General features: G+C 44.1%; 1 protein-coding gene and 1 long non-coding RNA gene across 2 annotated transcripts in view; one reads left to right on the top strand and one right to left on the bottom strand.

Annotated features, from left to right (window-relative positions):
• The window catches only part of Scin (scinderin), a 62,471-nt gene that overhangs the window by 25,321 nt on the left and 18,881 nt on the right, over nt 1–18,269 (top strand). The window contains exons 4-5 of the mRNA XM_021664898.2: nt 454–603; nt 17,344–17,436. Of these exons, the coding sequence (XP_021520573.1) occupies nt 454–603; nt 17,344–17,436 (243 nt within the window). The remainder of the gene's footprint in view (nt 1–453; nt 604–17,343; nt 17,437–18,269) is intronic.
• On the bottom strand, nt 11,289–11,723 carry LOC132647241 (uncharacterized). Its single transcript, XR_009585595.1, has 2 exons — nt 11,521–11,723; nt 11,289–11,386 (listed from the first exon to the last, which is right to left on the bottom strand). It is a non-coding gene; the product is annotated as an uncharacterized LOC132647241 (long non-coding RNA).

The raw sequence follows: 18,269 nt of genomic DNA, 5'->3' as shown, positions 1-18,269 counted from the left end.
GGTTGTCAACTAGGTGTGGGGCTGCGTGCCCCTCCTGAATCCAGGAGGGAATTTCGATTGTGCCAACTTGTGCAGCTCTTGTGTAAACAACCGTAGCTGCTGGGAGCTCACGAGTGCAACGCCCCTGTCGTTTACAGAAGACGCTGCCCATCCCAGTTCACCCTGATCTCTGGCTCTTCAAACCTTTCCAGTCTCTTCTTCCTTGATGGTCTCTAAGCTGTGGTCAAGGGGTTTGTGATACTGGTGTTTGGTTGAGCACTCCGAAGACAATCAGTCTTTGCACTTTGACCTAGCTACCATCCTCAACTATCATCGTCTGTTTACTCTATTATACGTTACATTTATTATGCCTCTGTATTTTTATTAAACTATATTTATCAGCATGAATTTAATACTAAGGCTGAAAGTCCTCCACATATATTTCCGGTCAAAAGATGTGTCTTTTTCTCTTAGGAAATTTATCAGTGGTGTGGTTCCTCATGCAACAAATACGAGCGTCTGAAAGCAAGCCAGGTCGCCATTGGCATTCGAGACAACGAGAGGAAAGGAAGATCTCGGCTTGTAGTGGTGGAAGAAGGAAGTGAACCGTCAGAGCTTATGGAGGTATTGGGATTTGTCTGTGGAGAGGCCTGGGCCGTGTGTGTGTGTGTGTGTGTGTGTGTGTGTGTTGTGTGTTGAGAGAGAGAGAGACACTGAGAGACTGAGAGACTAAGAGAGAGAGAAAGCAAAAGAGAGAGAAAGAGAGAGACAAAGAGAGTGAGCAAGAGAGACAGAGAGAAAGACAGAGACAGAGATACAGAGAGGCTAGGGGAAGTGGGTAGGATCAAACATATTTTCAAATGGGTAGCCTGGACTCAAGTTAGCTTTTTGAAAAAGCACCAAGCTTATGTAAGTCATGGTGGCATGAAAATTCAGTCATACCTGCTTTCTCTCAGGATCTCTTGATCCTGTTTATCTTGCTTTTTTCTTTTTTCAGTCTTGGTGCTTGAGCCTAGGGCCTTGAGTATGATAGGTGAGGAAGTCGTCTACCACTGAGCTCATCATCATCATCATCATCATCATCATCATATATTTTTACGTAGATAACAGTCTAATCATCTGTATCTAGTTCCTTTTTAATTGCACTAACTTTATTCAACTTTAAATGTTAGCTACTGCTTCACTAAAGAATGAAAAATCCGAGACTCACTAGTTAAGAGCACTAGCTGCTCTCCTAGAGGACTCAGGTTTGATTCTCGATGCCCACGTGGTTGGCAGCTCACAGCCAACTGTAACTCCAGTTTTAGGGGATCCAGTACCTTCTTCTAGCCTCTGAAAGCGCCAGGTATGCATATGGCCCACAGATATACAGGCAGGCAAAACACTGACACACACAAAGATGATAAAATAATAAGTTTTAAGAAGGATGGAAAAATCTTGTACCAAAGCATTAAATATACCAATATTTTATATATTTCAATCAAGCTAAGCATCTTGTATTAAAAATAAGACATATTTATATATACATATATAATTTTACTAATGTTTTTGAGTGAATATGGACATTAAAGAAACACAGCTCTATAGAACTAACCCTTTATGTGCTGACTAGTTTTTATGTCAGCATAACACAAGCAAGAGCTGTTTGGGAAGAATGAACTTCAGTTGATAAAATGCTGCCATCAGTTTGGCCTGTGCGCAAGCCTGTGGTGCATATTCTTAATTCACGATTGATGTGGGTGGACCTGTCTCACAGGGGGTGGTGCCATGTCTGGGAAGGTGTCCTGGGTGGCAGAAAACGTCGGGCTATGCGGAGCAAGCCCATAAGCAGTGATCCTCCACAGCCATAGCCTCAGCCCTGCCCCCAGGTTCCTACTTTTGCTTCCGCCCTGACTCTCTTTCATGATGGATTGTGACTGGATCATGTGAGTGGAAATAAACCCTTTCCCCCAAGTTGCTTTAATCATAGTGTTTTACCAAAGCAATAGAAACCCTAAGTAAGACTCTTTACCATCACAGTGATCTCTGACAATTACTTGCGGCACAGTGGCGTGGCTGTATACACTTGCTTGCCGTCCTTGCTTATAGTGTTTCTTTCAAAATAACTGCAAAAGAAAGTTTAAACATTCAGTACATTGCGCTGTACTGTTAAATATGCATAGAAATGCCAGCGGAAGGGAGATAAAATCTAAAAATACAAATTTAACTTTGAAATACTAGAGAGTAGCAAAGAGTTCCAATTCCCAAGATGCTGTTTGCATCTCAGGGAGTTCTTATTTTGTTTTTTATAATTCTTAACAATGTGTGCACTGTGTCTCTCCTGAGTGCGTGCAGGGTCTGTGCTGTGCGCTCTCTCATGGCTCTTCCTGGCCAAAGTGAACTTCCAGTGAGCGCCTTCCTTACGTGGAAGGAAGCTTGCCAGTCCGATGACAGCGGTGATGAGCTAGCTCAGATTCGAGGATGTTTGGAGCTGCTAACTGTGACAGTACGAAGCCACAAGGACCTCAGCTTGGTTGGGAAAATGACAACTTTATTTTCATGCCGCTTGAGAAGGGGGCGTTTCCTTGAATTGTGAGTTCCTCAAACAAGTGTAGCAGGACCGACTGTCCTGTGACTGTGCAGACCACACTTCCGTTCCTGTGCACGGCCTCAGAATATCAGTGAACATCACCACAGCTCGGTTACTTTTGTTATATGCTGTTCAGTAATGATGTTCCATGAGCTGATGAGGAAGCTGAGTTTTGGTTTTCTTTTGGAGACAGGGTCTCTCTGTGTGGCCCTGGCTGCCCTGGACCTCACTATGTAGACCAGGTTGGCCCCTAACTCACAGAGATCCTCCTGCCTCTGCCTCCCGATTGCTGAGATTAAAGGTGTGCTCCACCATAATATTAACAGGCTGCTTAAAAATGTATTTAGGGCCTGGGAATGGCAGAGAAAATTGAATCCCTGCACTTGGGAGGTGAAGTTAGGGATCAGGGGCATTCTCTGCCATGTGGCAAGTTCAAGTCCATTCTGGGCTACCTGAGACCCTGTCTCCAAATAAAACAAAATGACAAATAGGTAGATTGGCTGATAGCTGTATTCCAATATAATTGTTTTTCATTGCAATTTTTTTTTTTTTGGATTTTATTCATGAGAATTATTTTCCTCTGGGGGAATCTAAAGTTCTGTATCACTTACAAACATAGAATAGTCCATAGCCTTGAGCCCCAGTATCCTTGTATAGAATTATGAAATGGTGCTTCTTTTTCCGAGACTCTGATGCAGTGGTGATCTTGTTAGAGGGCTCTAAAATCTAAACATCTTTCATCAATACCCTTTACATTTCATCCTTTTTCACTTGTGCAGAGGATGTTTTAAGTTACTTAACTCTGGAAACTATATGTCTACATGAGAATGTTAGTAAACCCTCAAAATCAAGGGTTTTCCAATCATTGAACCACCCAGTGGCCATGACTAATGCTTGGGCACATATGGAACCTGGCTATGGCCACTGAGCCATTCGTCTGTTGACCCATTATTTCACACAGTGTAAAATACCTCATCTCAGGCCAGAGCACTTTGTAAGGTCACAGAGCAGACTGACATGGTAGAGACGCTAACAAGGGGTTGCTCCATGCACTGCTGTGCTTAGGCCTCTGTGAAAGCAATCCTGTGTCAGGAAGCCACGATAGCCTCAGCTACTCACAGTCTGCTCTGTGCTCTTTCCTTCAATATAAACATATTTACCGTGAAAGGCTGCACATAAATTATGTAGAGGATTGTCCTGGTCTCTCTTGTTTTCATATTTAAAACAACCATTGAACATGAAGGGAAATGAAATTATCTCACTAGCCCTAAGGCCCCAAAGTTTGTTCCTTGTCTGTATTCTCATTTAAACACGAGGAGGGAAGCCAAAAGATAATTTCTCTGTCTGGTTTTAGGCTTTTTAAAAAAGACGACATCTGGTGAGATGGGAGACTGAAGGTGGGACAAGTTGTTTTCTAATTATCTTTTTAAATTTTATGTAATTAACTTGACTATATCATCATAAATGCTGGTAACAAACACTAGCTGTAAAAAGAGTCCACAGATGCAGGTCACTGCTGTGAGACTGAACTGGTTTCTTTCTAGTTTTTATAAAATCAGCTGTATGTCTCCTTGCAAAATTATATATTCAAACATTGTTTCAGGTTCTCAACAGAGAAGGAAAATTGGAAGAAAAATCAGAACATCGTATTGTGTCTCACAGTGTTTATTGAGCATTTGGGTTGTGTCTTAGTTACTATCCTTTTACTATGACAAGACATCATGACCAAGGCAACTTATAAAGGGAAGCATTTAACTGGGAGTTTGAGGGCTGTAGAGATGGCTCAGTGGTTAAGAGCACTGGCTGCTCTTCCAGAGGTCCTGAGTTCAGATCCCAGCAACCACATGGTGGCTCCCAACCGTCTATACTGGGATCTTATGCCCTCTTCTGGTGTGCAGGTGTACATGGAGATAGAATGCTTATATGTGTGCAAATAAATAAATCAGTCTTAACTGGGACGGTTTCAGAGGGTTAAGCCCTTGACCATCATGGTGGAAAGCGTGGTAGCAGGAGGCAGGCACAGCTTTGGGAAGTGGCTGAGAGATTGATTACATGTGATCCTCAAGTAGGAGACAGAGAGAGAGGGAACCTGGGCCTGGCTCGGACTTCTGAAACCTCAAAGCCCCCCCCCCAAGCCCAGTGGCACATCCTCCAACAAGGCCACACCTCCTAATCCTTCCCAAACTGTCCATCCACTGGGAACTGGACATTCAAACACATGAGCCTATGGGGGTTATTCTCATCCAAGCCACCATAGGTTTGTCCCCAATAAGATTAAAGTCTCAGCTTGTTTTACTGCTTAGCAGAGACACTAGGCAGTAAATAAGGGAAAGGCGGTGACAGGTGCCGAGGGCCACACCCTTCCAGAGCAGGAGCCCCGTGTTTGTTGGAAGCCTTCCTATACAATTTGTATTTCAGGCTCTTTGATATTCACGGCTAGTTCAGATTAACCTCTGAAGGTTCTCCCAGTCTATGCATTGGAGTGCTATTGTTTTTACCAGTCACACATGATAACAATAAAATAATCTGTCCAGTTTCTTTGCAAGTTGATTTGGTATTTAACATGTAGAAATCTAGGATCTGGTAAGTAAAGACTAGAGTTGAGTGGTTTAGATGAGTCTCAAATCAATTTTCCCAACTTTCCTACTTAAGCAAATAGCACAATTTTAGTGGTCTTCCCCCAAAGAATACTGTCAAACAAAAGCTGCATCTTATTCACGCCATTCTACAGTCCTTGAGGTCAGATACTCCCTTCATATTTGTGTAGCTCTCGCGGCTCTAATGCTTTGCTTTTTAATGTTTAGATAGTATGAAACACACACACCAGAATCTGAGCCCGTTTTCTATTCTCCAAAGGTTGCGGTGACAGTGTTGGAAAATCTATGTACAAAGCCATATTCTTGATGAAAATACATTGTAAGAGCAGCTACATTTATATAGGAGTAGCTAGCACTTGGCTGAGAACAAGCCGTGTGTTTGCCTAGTCTTTCTTGTTTTGGTAGATGTTTACACAAAGTAGCTGTCGTTTGTGTTCTGAGATAATCGGAGTGACTGAAACAACAACCCACACCACAGCATGTGTTCCAGATGAAGTCCCTAGTGCTGGGATGCATTCAGCCGCTGTCTGAAGCTGTTTGTCCCTCTAAGAACCAGACGTAGCCCCCATCTGTAAAGTCCTCCTTCCTAGGTCAGGTCAGCAGCCACAGAAGTCTGCCCATCGCTCCCTGTAAGCCACAACGCCGCTGTCCACTGGCCTTGGCCATGTGGCCCAGCTGCTGTCCCAGCATGCTCCTTCATGATCTGTTAGCACATGACCGCCACTCTGACTGAAGCTGACTGCTGCCAGAACCCCGAAGAACATGCAGCTCTAGAGCTTTATTTTTCTTTCAATCATTTAATTTATGTTTTTTCCTTCTCCCAACTTAACGGTAAAAGGTTGTGCAGGTTTCCAGTGTTTCCGTAGGTCTCACACAGCGTCAGTTTATAGATACTAGAATAATTTTGCTTTTGATGATGTAAGCTTTGGACACTCATACATATCATCTGTCCATACTGCGCATTTCAGCAGGTAAGGCACTAAGAAAGAAATCAAGCGGGAATAAGGAGATGTGGGATTTTGCAGACTTGTGGGAGCTGGGAACCAAACTCTGCTCCTCCGGAAGAGCTGTGTGTGCTCCAGCCCCAGGGTCTGTGTTTCACTTTTTTAGCTAAAGCATAATTATGCACTTAACTCAAACTGATAGTTTTTCAAATGTCCTCTATAGAGAGGATGGGTTATTATTTCCTAGGGAACGCTTTTGATTAGATAAACCATTCTCCATTTATCTTTGTAGCATCAGAATGAAGTCAATCAAAGAAGTGTGACACCAGGGTGCTGGTGAGAAAATAATTTGTAATCATTTTGGAATAGCATATACAGTATTTTTAAAAGCTCTAAAGCTTCATGGGGAAATACTATTAATAAGAATAAAAAGCACCATGCTTCTTCTCATAAGAGAACGAGCAGAGGCGTTTTGGGCTTCTTGCACGTAGGAAAGACCTGAGATTGTTCTGTGCCTATGATACACAGTTTAAAACAATTCCAGCTGGGCAGTGGTGGTGCACGCCTTTAATCCCAGCACTTGGGAGGCAGAGGCAGGTGGATCTTTATGAGTTTGAAGCCAGCCTAGTCTTCACAGTGAGTTCTCAGGACAGCCAGGACTACACAGAGGAGCCGCGTCTCAAACAACAACAACACATTTACAAGTAGAGGGGTAGAAGGTTGAGTGAAGCCCAGGGAAAGGGGGAGGGAGGTGGGGTACTGGGGAGGGGGGAACTTGTTGAGTAGAGGGTAGAGAGGTTGCAGTCAGGATGTTTGCGAGAAGGATTAAAAAATAAAACACTTCTTAAACTGTTTTCTGTAGCTATCCCATTTACTCCTTTGTTAGTCAAAACTGTAAGAATGGAAATTTGAGTTGCCTGAGAAATTTATTTTGTCAATAGACATAGTAAACCATTTAGCAGTGAGAGGCAATAAGAAAGTTTGGGAGAGAACTATGCTTGCTTTGGGTGTTTTCCAAGTAGTGCTGGGCTCAGTGTCCATTCTTCCTCTGCTCTCCTGGGCCTTTTGTAAGTTCTTGAGAAACTGAACAGTGTCTTAAATATGTTAGAATCCTCCACTCCTGTAGCATGGCTCTTTGTACAGAGGAGATGCTCGTCAGAATTTATTATCTGGTTGAAATAAAATTATCCTGAGAGCCAGGTGAGAGAGAACTTTCGCCTTCACAGTTTACTGGTCAAAATAGTTTACTTAAAGGGATCGAATATTTGCCACTCTGTCTGGATTGGTTACTGTACAGAATAGAGGTTTTATTTTTGTCAGCACTGAGGATTGAACCCAGGGCTTTAAGCATGTTAGGCTAATAATCTACCATTGAGGTATACCATTTTTCTCTCTTCCCCTCTTTATTTTGCGATAGGGCCCCATTAAGTTACCCAGGCTGTCCTTGACATCACTCTGCAGCCCAGTCAGGCTTTGAACTTTCATTCCTCTTGCTTTAGCCTCCAGAGTATCTGGGATTACAGGCCTGCACCTCCAGGCTTGGCTCTGTCACTTAATTCAATGAATTTATTATTTGAATTTGTTATTTATTTAACTCCACTATACATTTTGTTCCTTATCAAGCTCTTCTGATGTGAGGAATCGAAATATTCTGAACCAAGATAAATATGCAGGTAATAGCATAGTCAGCCATATGCCACAAGGAAATGACAATATCTTAGATAATTGTCCCGTCCAAGTTCAGCGTGGAGACCTGTGACCTTTCTGATAAGATCAGCGTGACTTGATACCACATGGCAGTCATTTCCTCTTCACTGTGCCTTGGAGGTGAGAGAGTAGCAGGAGAGCCTGTGCAGTTCCAAGGTATGTAGGCTCAGTGAGCGGGGGGGGGGGGGGGGGGAGGAAGGGGGCAGCAGTGATATCTTCATACAGTATATATTTGAATCACTAAGTTAATGCAGATATTAAGCTAGATAACCTTCTGCAAATGCTGACTGGGATGGCAGGTTTCAGCTCTGTCACTTAAGGACTCATGTTAACACTTAACACTTAATGTGTTATTAATATTGACTACATGCTTATCCGTATTAATAAATAACTTTCAATAAGCCATTTTCTTATTAATCTTGTGTTAAAGATTAACCAACCAATATTAATGGCCAAATTTCTTATTTAATGGTTTACACCCCTCTGCATTTGTTTTATAAATAACGTAGTTTTAAAGGATAAAACAATAAATAGAAATAGTAAGTTTATATCAGCTTCCTGTTATGTTCTGTCCTAAGGATTTTTTGAGTCTGGATATTAAAAGGATTTCACGATTCATCAGCTCATATTCCGTTAGCGTTTATTTTATGATTAGCACTCGCTTAATGTCATGAAGAAATCTGTCTCTAAAGCACAAAGATCTCCCTGAGCTGGGGGACATCTGGGCAATGCTGTTACCACTTGTTTGCCCAGTGGAAATAAAGTTTCATGATAGCGTGCATATAGTTGAGGCTAGCCAGATCTCTAGGAAGTGTCTGGAAGTATGAGTCTCCAGGGCACTGTGGCTGGCTTGTGATACCCACTGTGGCCTGGGAGCTCTGGGGCTGGACGCTGGTCTGTAAGGACAGAGCCTGCTCGTCCCAGGATGAATTGTCACTTTAGTTCTCATTCATCCTGACTGCAACTTTCCTGTTACAAAACTCTTTATTAAAATAGAAATTGTATAACAAATAGATGCTACTTCCTGTGAAGGAGGGGACAGCTGCCACCATGACAGATCTTTACATGTGAGTGGTGCCTTCCACGGGCTTCATAGAAGGAGCTGCTTTAGAAAAGCAGGTCTACGATGTGGGCTGTGTCCCCACAAAACCACTCAGAGACAAGCGCTGTTGTGATCTGGAAGACTCTCCTGAAAGCACACGTAGGGGTCAAGTAAGAGCCAAGTGTTAGTGATTTACAGAGTAGGTGCTGGGCCTAAGTCCCAGAGGGACCCCGGAGGAGCAGTGTGGAACACAGCTGGGAACTGGCCGTGGCAGGCTGAGGTAACCGCGAGCTTTAACCAGCGGGTCTGCCTTGCATTGAGTCAGGAAGTTGATTGCTTAGTAGTTGATTGCTTGGAGCCACCAGCAAGCTTGATATGCACATGTCCAGCTCTGTAGCTGGTAATGCTGCCTGGAAGAGAGAAGCCCTTCCCATTTCAGACACAATCTCCTCGTCACCTCTGAGACAGGACAAGGGTGGCCTGGGCAGAGCCTCAGGAGTGTCTGCTACATCCTTAGAAGAGGCTGTGGGCACAGCATGTATGAAAATGAGAATACGCCATAGGGGGATCCTTCCCGTTTAGTCAGTTAACTAAATAATTTCTGATAAGACTTCAGGCTAACATGTAATTCACACTGGCCTCAAACTTGCAACAATCCTCTTGCCTTAGCCTCTCAAAGGCTGATACTAGAGACCTGAGACCCCATGCCCAGATGAGGGCATACATTTTTAACTGTCTCCAGAACATCAGAAACTCAAAACACTTTGCCAGACAGCTTTGAAAAGTTTGCCTTATTTTGTATCTTCTCTAGCCTCATTTGAAGTCTCAACAGCAGGATGCTTGCCTGGGTGGGACCTCTCTCTTGCTGTAGTGTCTATCCAGCTGTTCCTTCTCCCTGGAGGCATTAGATTCAGCATCATTGTGGTAGGCACTGTCTTAGAGAGAAAATACATTCTTTTAAGTCTAGTGCAAAAGATGTGCAGATACTTTACACCATATCCAAGTGTGTGGAAGTCATGTCAAGTGTGCTCATGTCAATAAAGGGGGTTTTGTCATTAACTGAAGCTGGCCTAATCTAGCTAAACATAACTTATAAGACAGGGTTCTTTACCTTCTTTTGAAGGAGGAGGGGAGGATGAAACTACTTGCATACATGGAGAAACAAAGCAGTGCCCATGGGGGCTTAGGCGATGTTTCACCGGAGAGACGCTTGTAAAGATGTTCTCTGCTCACAGAAAGAAACTAGAGGGGAAAGCAGTGTGCTCTGCATTCCTCCTCTCAGCAAGCCTGAAGTCTCCCTTCTGGTCACCCTCTCCAAAGCTGGTGAAAGTCACAGAGCGGCTTCTGAGGGAAGAGGCTAGGAGATGTTATGGGACAGACACAGCTTTGGGGGCAGGCCACTGGTCTTTCAAAGACCAGATGGCTCTTAAACAATTCTGTAACTGGGTGTTGGTGAAAGATCATTCAGAAGGCACGAGGGTAAGGCAAAGGAAAGCCCAAAGCAAGTATTGGCAGCATCTGTTCAAGAACTGGACAGAGATATTCAAGGTGGATTTGAGTCTTCCAGAAGAATGTTTAGTCATGTCCAGAAATCCTGGTACTGGCTTGGAGCAGCGTCTAGGCCGCTGGTGCCACTTGCCCAGGGAAGGTGTGCAGGGGCCAAAGTGAACATCAGGGTGCTCAGCTGAACTGCCCTGTGGTGGGGGCGGGTGACGCAGGCTGACAACACTGACGGCCCACAAGTCCTCAGATCACCATATCAGACTGGGCCAGCAGGGCTCAGGCTCCGCATCTGTTAGGGTCCAGAAGACGACAAAACGACCCCAAACTGAGGAGCATGCAAACAACAGAAGACTTATTCTGCAGAAGGCCAGCATGGTGAGGGCCTGGAGGGGAGCTGAAGGCCCCTTTTAAAGCCAGAGAGGGGAATTCCTACTGTGGCTACGTAACCTCCATTGGGATTGGCGCTGCCCATGGAGGCTTGGTGACTTTGAGACTTCGATCAGGGTGTGGCCTGAGCTGGGAAGGCTCCCTGTGACTGATCAGGGTTTAGGGACTTCTCAGACCAGTAGCTGAGCCATCTTATCTCCCTAGGCCAATTGTCCTGGCCGAACCTGTTTCTGTAGTTTTTCCTGCAGCTGAAGTTTCTTCTTCTGAGGAACAGAAAACTCAGGCCTGCTCTATCTGGCAAGAAGATGAAGCCCAGCGTGGAGTTGGTCAGGCTTACTTAGCCACGCCCTCTCGCATGTACAGTGTTAGGATAAAGCATCAGATTGCTAGCCTGTCCTCATACACTGATATTATCTTTTCTAACTGCCCAGATAGTTCTGATACGCAACCGGTGAAAACAATCACTAGTGTTCTGACAACAAAGAAAAAAATAATCAAATGTCGGCTCTTTGTCTTCGTTAGGGTTTCTGTGGTAGAAACAAAACACAATGACCGTAAAGTAAGTTGAGGAGAAAAAGGTTTATTTGGCTTCCACTCCACTTCGATGTTCATCAGCAAAGAAGTCAGGACACCTGGATACCCAGTCGGATGCAGAGGCCTGAAGGGAGGGGTACTGTTTACTGGCTTGCTCAGTCTGCATTCTTATAGAACCCAGGACCACCAGCCCAGGAGGGCACCACCCACTGTGGGTGGGGCCCTCCCCCACCAATCAATAATTAAGAAATGTCTTACAGCTGGATCTCATGGAGGCATTGTCTCAGCTGAGGCTCCTTCCTCTCTGATGACTCTAGCTCTTGTTAGGTTGACATAAACCAGCCAGCACACTCTTCATCTCGTTCATCTTAACAGGTTCTGAGTTCATTTTCCACATTCTAGCAGCTCCTGTATTAACTTCTGTTAACTTTCCACTGAGTAACTTCAATGATAGTGACGCCTGAGTTTGCTCTCTTGGGAGTGTCCCTCTTGAAGTCAAACCTCTCCTGTATGGATTCTAGAGCAATATTCAGTTCCAGACCAATATCTCAGCTTCCCCAGTCATTTCTTAAACCTCCCAGAACATCACGGTCTGCGTAGCTTCTTCAAGATCTATGTCCTCATTTAAGTTTAATTTAAAAAGAGATAAATTTTTAATTCAGTTCATCATAGCAGCCACACTGTGTGGGATCAGAAGGGACAAATGGCTGGCGACATCTGCGTTCAGCAGCACGGCTGTGAGTCATGGCGTCACTGTAGCGAGTTCTAGTGGGCAGCCCTGTGCTAGGTCATTTCACAGCTGCTGCATTCGAGTCACCCTTCCACAGTGAGTCTCACGCTTGCCTCCCTCTAAAACACCTCTACTCGCAACCTAATACAGCCAAGTCCCCCGAATGTGATAAGGCAACACGGGAGTAAGAGTGTTTAAGAGGCTGGAAAGCTCACAGCTGAGAGTTAGTGCTGGGATCATGTGCCCAGGAGAGGCAGCTGCTGCTCCTCAAGGTCACGGCCCTTCCTTGGAAGTGTTTACTTTTCTAAGCATCTTCCCTGTTATCAAATATTTGTCTTACCTAAGGCACAAAATGCCCTGCAGCAAGTCAATACGGCAGAGGAGCTGGTTTCAATTTTATTATTGATTTCTATAGACTATGTGCTTGCAATCTACTGGTTGATTTTCATTTAGGGAAAAGAACATGGGTAGAAAAATTACTGAGTTAAAATGTTCCCTCATGAAGCCTTAGAGCTTCGTCTGCTTATTGTGAAAACAGAAGGAAAGCGTGCACATTAAAGTGATTAAGATACGAGTAGGATGCCTCACTTTCCACGCACGTAAGGAGCCTTCAGTGGTGGTAATAGCACTGGCAATGACAACCAGGAGGTTCTGAGGCAGGAGACAGCACCTGAAGCCGGGATGGCCTATTTGATCCATTATGTAATGTAAACACACTCTGACTTACTTAGAACCGAGCTGTTGCAGGAGGCAGAAGAGCAGCAAAAAGGATGGTTAATTTTGATAGAGGACAAAACACTGTGTTTATATGGATTTGCAGAAAGGTCCTCAGGCTGTAGATTGTTTCCAGTGCTTTCATTTGCAGAACTGAGAGGAAAGGCAAGCTATTCCCACCCTCTACCACGGCCGCCGTGATCTTAGGAGTTACTTAATTCCCTAAAGACTTGAGGCTGCCAGGCTACTCCTGGTCATGTCTTTAGGCTAATGGTTCTTTGATGCAGTTCTTTAGGGCAGTCAGGAATCCATTCAGAATACTTACTATGCTTTGATAACCTGAGTGGCCTGGTGGCAAGTTTGACCGAAATGCACAGGAAACGGTAATTACTCTATGTGAAGTAAGGGCATAGCTATCCTGTTCTGAAAGGGAAAAAAATGCAAAAGAAAACAAAGTATTTTCGAAGTATTTTTGTGTGGTAATTTTTTTTTGTTTTGGTTTTTTTTTTACTGTTTGGTTTATTAAAGAAATACTAATATGTTGTCTATTTTCTACAGAGTGACAGAACTAGGTCATGGAAGATGCAGGCACCTGTGACCTTAGGTTGCTGGAGGTGTCCCTGAACATTGCCTGGGAGATGAATCTTTTTGTCTCATTCAAAGACCTGAAAAGTTTCCCCTGGTTTAGGGAAGTGTGTAATCGATTATTTCGAGTTAATAAGAGGCACCAAGAGAACAGGAGTGGGAATGCTAGCCCCGCTACTGCTCGGTTGGCTCTGTGACATTGTGTCGGCTCTCTGAATATCAGCCCTTTTCTGTGGGATTAGGATAACAGTTCTCTGCTTCACAGAGCTCTAGCGAGGATGAAAGCACTTACTCATGGCCATTCAAGAAGCAGGGACTATTACGAAGTTAATTATAAGTGACTGTGCCCGGTAAAGAATAATTGCTCGGTTTTGCTTGTGCCATAAGCTAGAGGAAAAGCTCAAGGGAAGGATGGGGCGTGACTCCCGCAGGGGACATGGCTGGTGTCATCCTGATAGAGAAAGGAGCAGCTAAGGGAGCGCACTGGGAACAGCACAGGGCTGGAAGTGTTCTGAGATTCCTCCCCACTGAGGTTTGACTTCACAAAGTAAGTACTCAACTCTGGACTGGCTGAAATGCAATTCCCTGGGCCTTAGGCTGAACCTGTTGACTTAGCTGCAGGCAGGTGGCAGCCTGTACTTGTCAGGTCAGTCAGCCAGAAGCTGCTCGAGTACTCCGAAGATTATTTTTTTTTTTTTTAAGATTTATTTACTATGTATAGTGTTTTTCCTGCATGTGTGCCAGTAAGCCAGCAGAGGGCACCAGACCTCATTATAGATGGTTGTGAGCCACCATGTGGTTGCTGGGAATTGAACTCAGGACCCCTGGAAGAGCAGCCAGTGCTCTTAACCCCTGAGCCATCTCTCCAGGCCACTTATTCAGAAGTTTAAAATGACTACTGCAGAATAAATAAAATATTTTTGTTTTTTAATTTTCTACCAAGTCTGAGGTATGATTGATAATAACTATATATATATCAAAGGTAGACAAAAATATACCTGTTCATGTATATTTGTGAAATAACTATCAAAATTAAACTAATTAGAATAGAATATCATTGCTCTCTGTCTCTCTCCCTCTCTGTCTATCTGTCTCTGTGTGTGTGTGTGTAAAATTATGATCCACTCTCTTGGAAATTTTAAGTATGCAACTCATTACTAATTACTGTGCTGTTCATTAGGGTTCTAAAAATATTTCATCTTATAACTGAAATTTGGACCCTCAGACTAAAGTCTTATTTCTGCCATGCCCTGAACTCAGGAATCCACTATCTACTCCTGCTTCTCTGTGTTAGAACACTTCAGATTCCACACATGAGTGAGGGCATGGGGGATCTTTTCTCCTGTGTCTGGCTTATTTCACTCAGCAGGATGTCCTCCCTGTTTGTAAATGTTTCAAGCGGCAACATTTCCTTGGTCAAGTTATGTTCTTAAAACGTAGGGACAGTGTAAAATGAGGGCCAGCAGCTGGTGTGCTAGGAGAGGATGAGGGCAGGAGGGAGCTGGCATCCTAGCTGTGGCCCATGGCGAGAGGGGTGGCCTCCCTTGAGTCCCCAGGAAGGACCCTTTCCATGAGCATTAGAGGGAGCATGTAGTGACTCCATGGAGGGAAGGCTTTAAATTTCAAGACACAGGAATTGGAAATACCCTAATGCATAGAGGGGACTGAGAATTGCTGCTTGGAAATTTGCTAGATGATGGTGATGATGATGATGATGATATTTGAAACACATGCATACAGACATGGAAAGACAAGCAAACTCTAAGCTTGAGTGAGAGATCTGAGCTAGAGCAAGAGTTTTATGGCTGTCAGAACACACCATTCTACACACAAAAGACTCATGGCCAGATGCCAGCCACACAGAACTGAAAATGAAGACATTTTACATGTCGTTCAGTCATGCTTGGAACGGAATGGAAAGGGGGCATGAGCAGTCTGGACACGCAGGGGAGTTGACAGAGTGATGTAACTTAATTAGTTTGTTCCTTCTAGGCAGGGTGTAAAATCCTTAAGGGACTCCCATTCCCCCGTGAGGTCCTTGGCAAATGCTTGGTTCTTGAACTGATATTTAAGATGATCCTTAGAGAGCTGTAGGCATATGCCACCTCTATCCTGGAGTTGGCCTGTTTTCAGCAAGTTCCCAACTGTGCTAGCATCCTTTGAGGGGCTCATTAAGGCACTAGGCTAATACGGGAATTGTTGCCTGGAAATTAAAAGATAAAGTGCACCCCAATTCCCAGACTCAGCTGGCCCAATGGGAGACTTGCGGGGATTAGTTATGCCCTTAACCAGGACTGTTTATTCCCCACTGCGTCTTGGTTGCTTTTACTGAACTGCAAATGCCTTTTAAAAGATCTTTTTGTTTCAAGGTGTTTTGTTTTTGGTTTTTGTTTTGTTTTTGTGTTTGTTTTGTTTTGTTTTCGAGACAGGGTTTCTCTGTGGAGCCTTGGCTGCCCTGAACTCACTTGGTAGACCAGGCTGGCCTCGAACTCACAGCCTGCCTTTGCCTCCCTGGGTTCTGGGATTGCAGGTGTTCACTCCATGCCCCGCTGGTTTCCAGTGTTTTAATTTGGGGTATAATCTAACTTTTAGCACACACATAAAAAGCCATTGCAACCTTTTAGATTATATAATAATTAAAATGTTTATTGCTCACTACATAAATAAAGGATGTCAAGTTCCCTAGTCTCCAGGTGAGTTTCCAAACTTGAGAATGTACACATGCTCACGGACGGCTTATGTACACTTGTATTGTTTGACATAACAGATATTTTCATGAAGTATCAATGTCTTGGTTGCTCTTCTTCTCCTGCAACAATAACACCCTAACCTAGAAAACTTAGAGGAGACTGTGTTTAGTTGAGCTTATTCAGAAGGTTAGAGTCCATGATGGTGGGACAAAGGCAGAGCCAGAGAAACACATTATTTAGAGTTAGTTTGCATTTTGTGTCTGTCCTATGCTGTATATGTCACTTAAGTTAATGAATTAACAATGTCACTTAACAATGTCACATATTAATGAATTAATATGTCACTTAAGTTAATGAATTAAACAAATGCAAAGCAGATTCAAATGACTATTCTCCCAAATAACACCCTTGAACTTCTGGATTTCATCACACCTGTGAGGCATGGATAAAGGTATTTTTCTGTTCCGATGATAAATACTTATATGGAGAATCGTCTGTAGATCTGGCTTTGTTCCAAAAGCTGGAAGTACCACATGAAACAAAGCTTGACTGTGGTCCATGAGACAAGCTGTATTTGTGCTGGTATGGTTGTGGTTTGCACACCTAAAATATCCTGTGAAAATACCCTCACAAAACCCTCTTATGGAACCACACTTTGAGCTGAACTCAACCGTGGTGGAAAAGGCCCGGTGGCGGGAGCCTGAGGTGGCTGGTCACAGTTAGGAAGTGCAGAACGATGAACGCTGGTGCTCAGCTAACCCTTTGACACAGCTTTGGGACTCCAGCCTGGGAACGTGCTGCTCACACTCAGGGTGTTTCTTCCCACCTCGTAACCTGACCGAAATGTTGCCTCCCAGACAGGCCCAGAACTCATCACCTGGATGGTTCTAGATTCCCTCAAGTTGTTGGTTGAGAGTAATGAACCACCACCACATTTCACCTCAAAACAATGACTTCATTGAAGTAAGGAATTAGTAAGAACCCTTAGCAAAGGCCTCCGAGGAAATCCTGTGTGCTGTGATAATTGAGTTGAGCTTATTTTACTAAATTCCTGTTCGTCTGAGGAGGGGGAGAGGCAGCCAAGTTTCCACGTGGGCTGTTTTGGATGTCCCTTGTCACGAGCAGGCACAGCGTTTGCTTACTCCCTGCCCCCGAAGCTTTGGCCTACAGGAAGAGGCTCGTCTTAGGGGAACGGATGAGAGTGACCTGGTGGAGTGTGGTCTCTGACTCCAGAAATGGATGGGGAACTCGTCACTGGCATTTTCATTGCACGGGTATCATAGCTGAGGTCTTTATCAGTGTAAGACCGCTCACTGCTTTTCAAATTCTGCACAACTTTTTCCCCTCTTCACTTTCCCCCAGGTTTTAGGGGAAAAGCCTGAACTTCCAGATGGGGACAGTGATGACGATGCCCTGGCAGACATAGGTAACAGGAAGATGGCAAAGCTGTACATGGTGAGTCTGCTGGGTGGGGTTCTGAGCTCGGCTCCAGGGAGACTGTCCTACTGCAGTAGGGGCTCTCCTTGCCCTCACCGGGAAATGTGCAGCAATCTTTCACATGCATGCATTAAAATGGTCACAGCTAGAGTTTTTTTGTTCTTTTCATTAATGATAACAAAGTTACTGCTGTAACTTACATGGTATTGTAAAGTTACCTGCTTGCTGTATTTTGTTACAGTGCAGAAGATAGAATGTTTCCTTTACAGAATAAAACATTCTGTAAGATTTTTCTTATATATTCTTGGTAAGACTGTAAAATCGTCTTTAGAATATCCTTTTAGTAAAAAAGGGGCTTTCTTTGTTCCAGGCATGTGAAGGCTCAGATCAGTCAAGCGGGAAGAGAACCGGGTGAACCAGCCCAGGTGGAACCAGTTCCAGCACTGGCTGATCTAGCCCTGTCACTTCTGTGGTGTGGGTGGGGAAAACAGTCTCTGTTTTCTGAAAGTGAGGGATGGGAGGGGGAAGGATGCAGGAGAAAGTAGTTTTTGTTTTATCTGTGAAACAGAGTTTCACTCTTTTTCTTTTTCTTTTTTATAATGTATTCATTTTATATCCCCATTGTAGGCCCCTCCCTCATCTTCTCTGGGTCCCACACTCCCTCCCCCCTCATCCCCTTCCCCTTTCAGTGAACTTAGGAGAAAGTAGTTTTATTGGGCGATTACTCTGGTTTCTTTCAATGATATTTTTGAAAGTGATAAAACACACAAAACACAGCACTGAAGGAAACTACGAAGACGATAGTCCTCAAGTCTCTCTCTCTCTCTCTCTCTCTCTCTCTCTCTCTCTCT

Source organism: Meriones unguiculatus, chromosome 1, assembly GCF_030254825.1.
Source record: "Meriones unguiculatus strain TT.TT164.6M chromosome 1, Bangor_MerUng_6.1, whole genome shotgun sequence".
In the NCBI taxonomy this organism is placed as follows: Eukaryota; Metazoa; Chordata; class Mammalia; order Rodentia; family Muridae; genus Meriones; species Meriones unguiculatus.
This window is presented reverse-complemented; position numbering and strand designations above follow the sequence as displayed.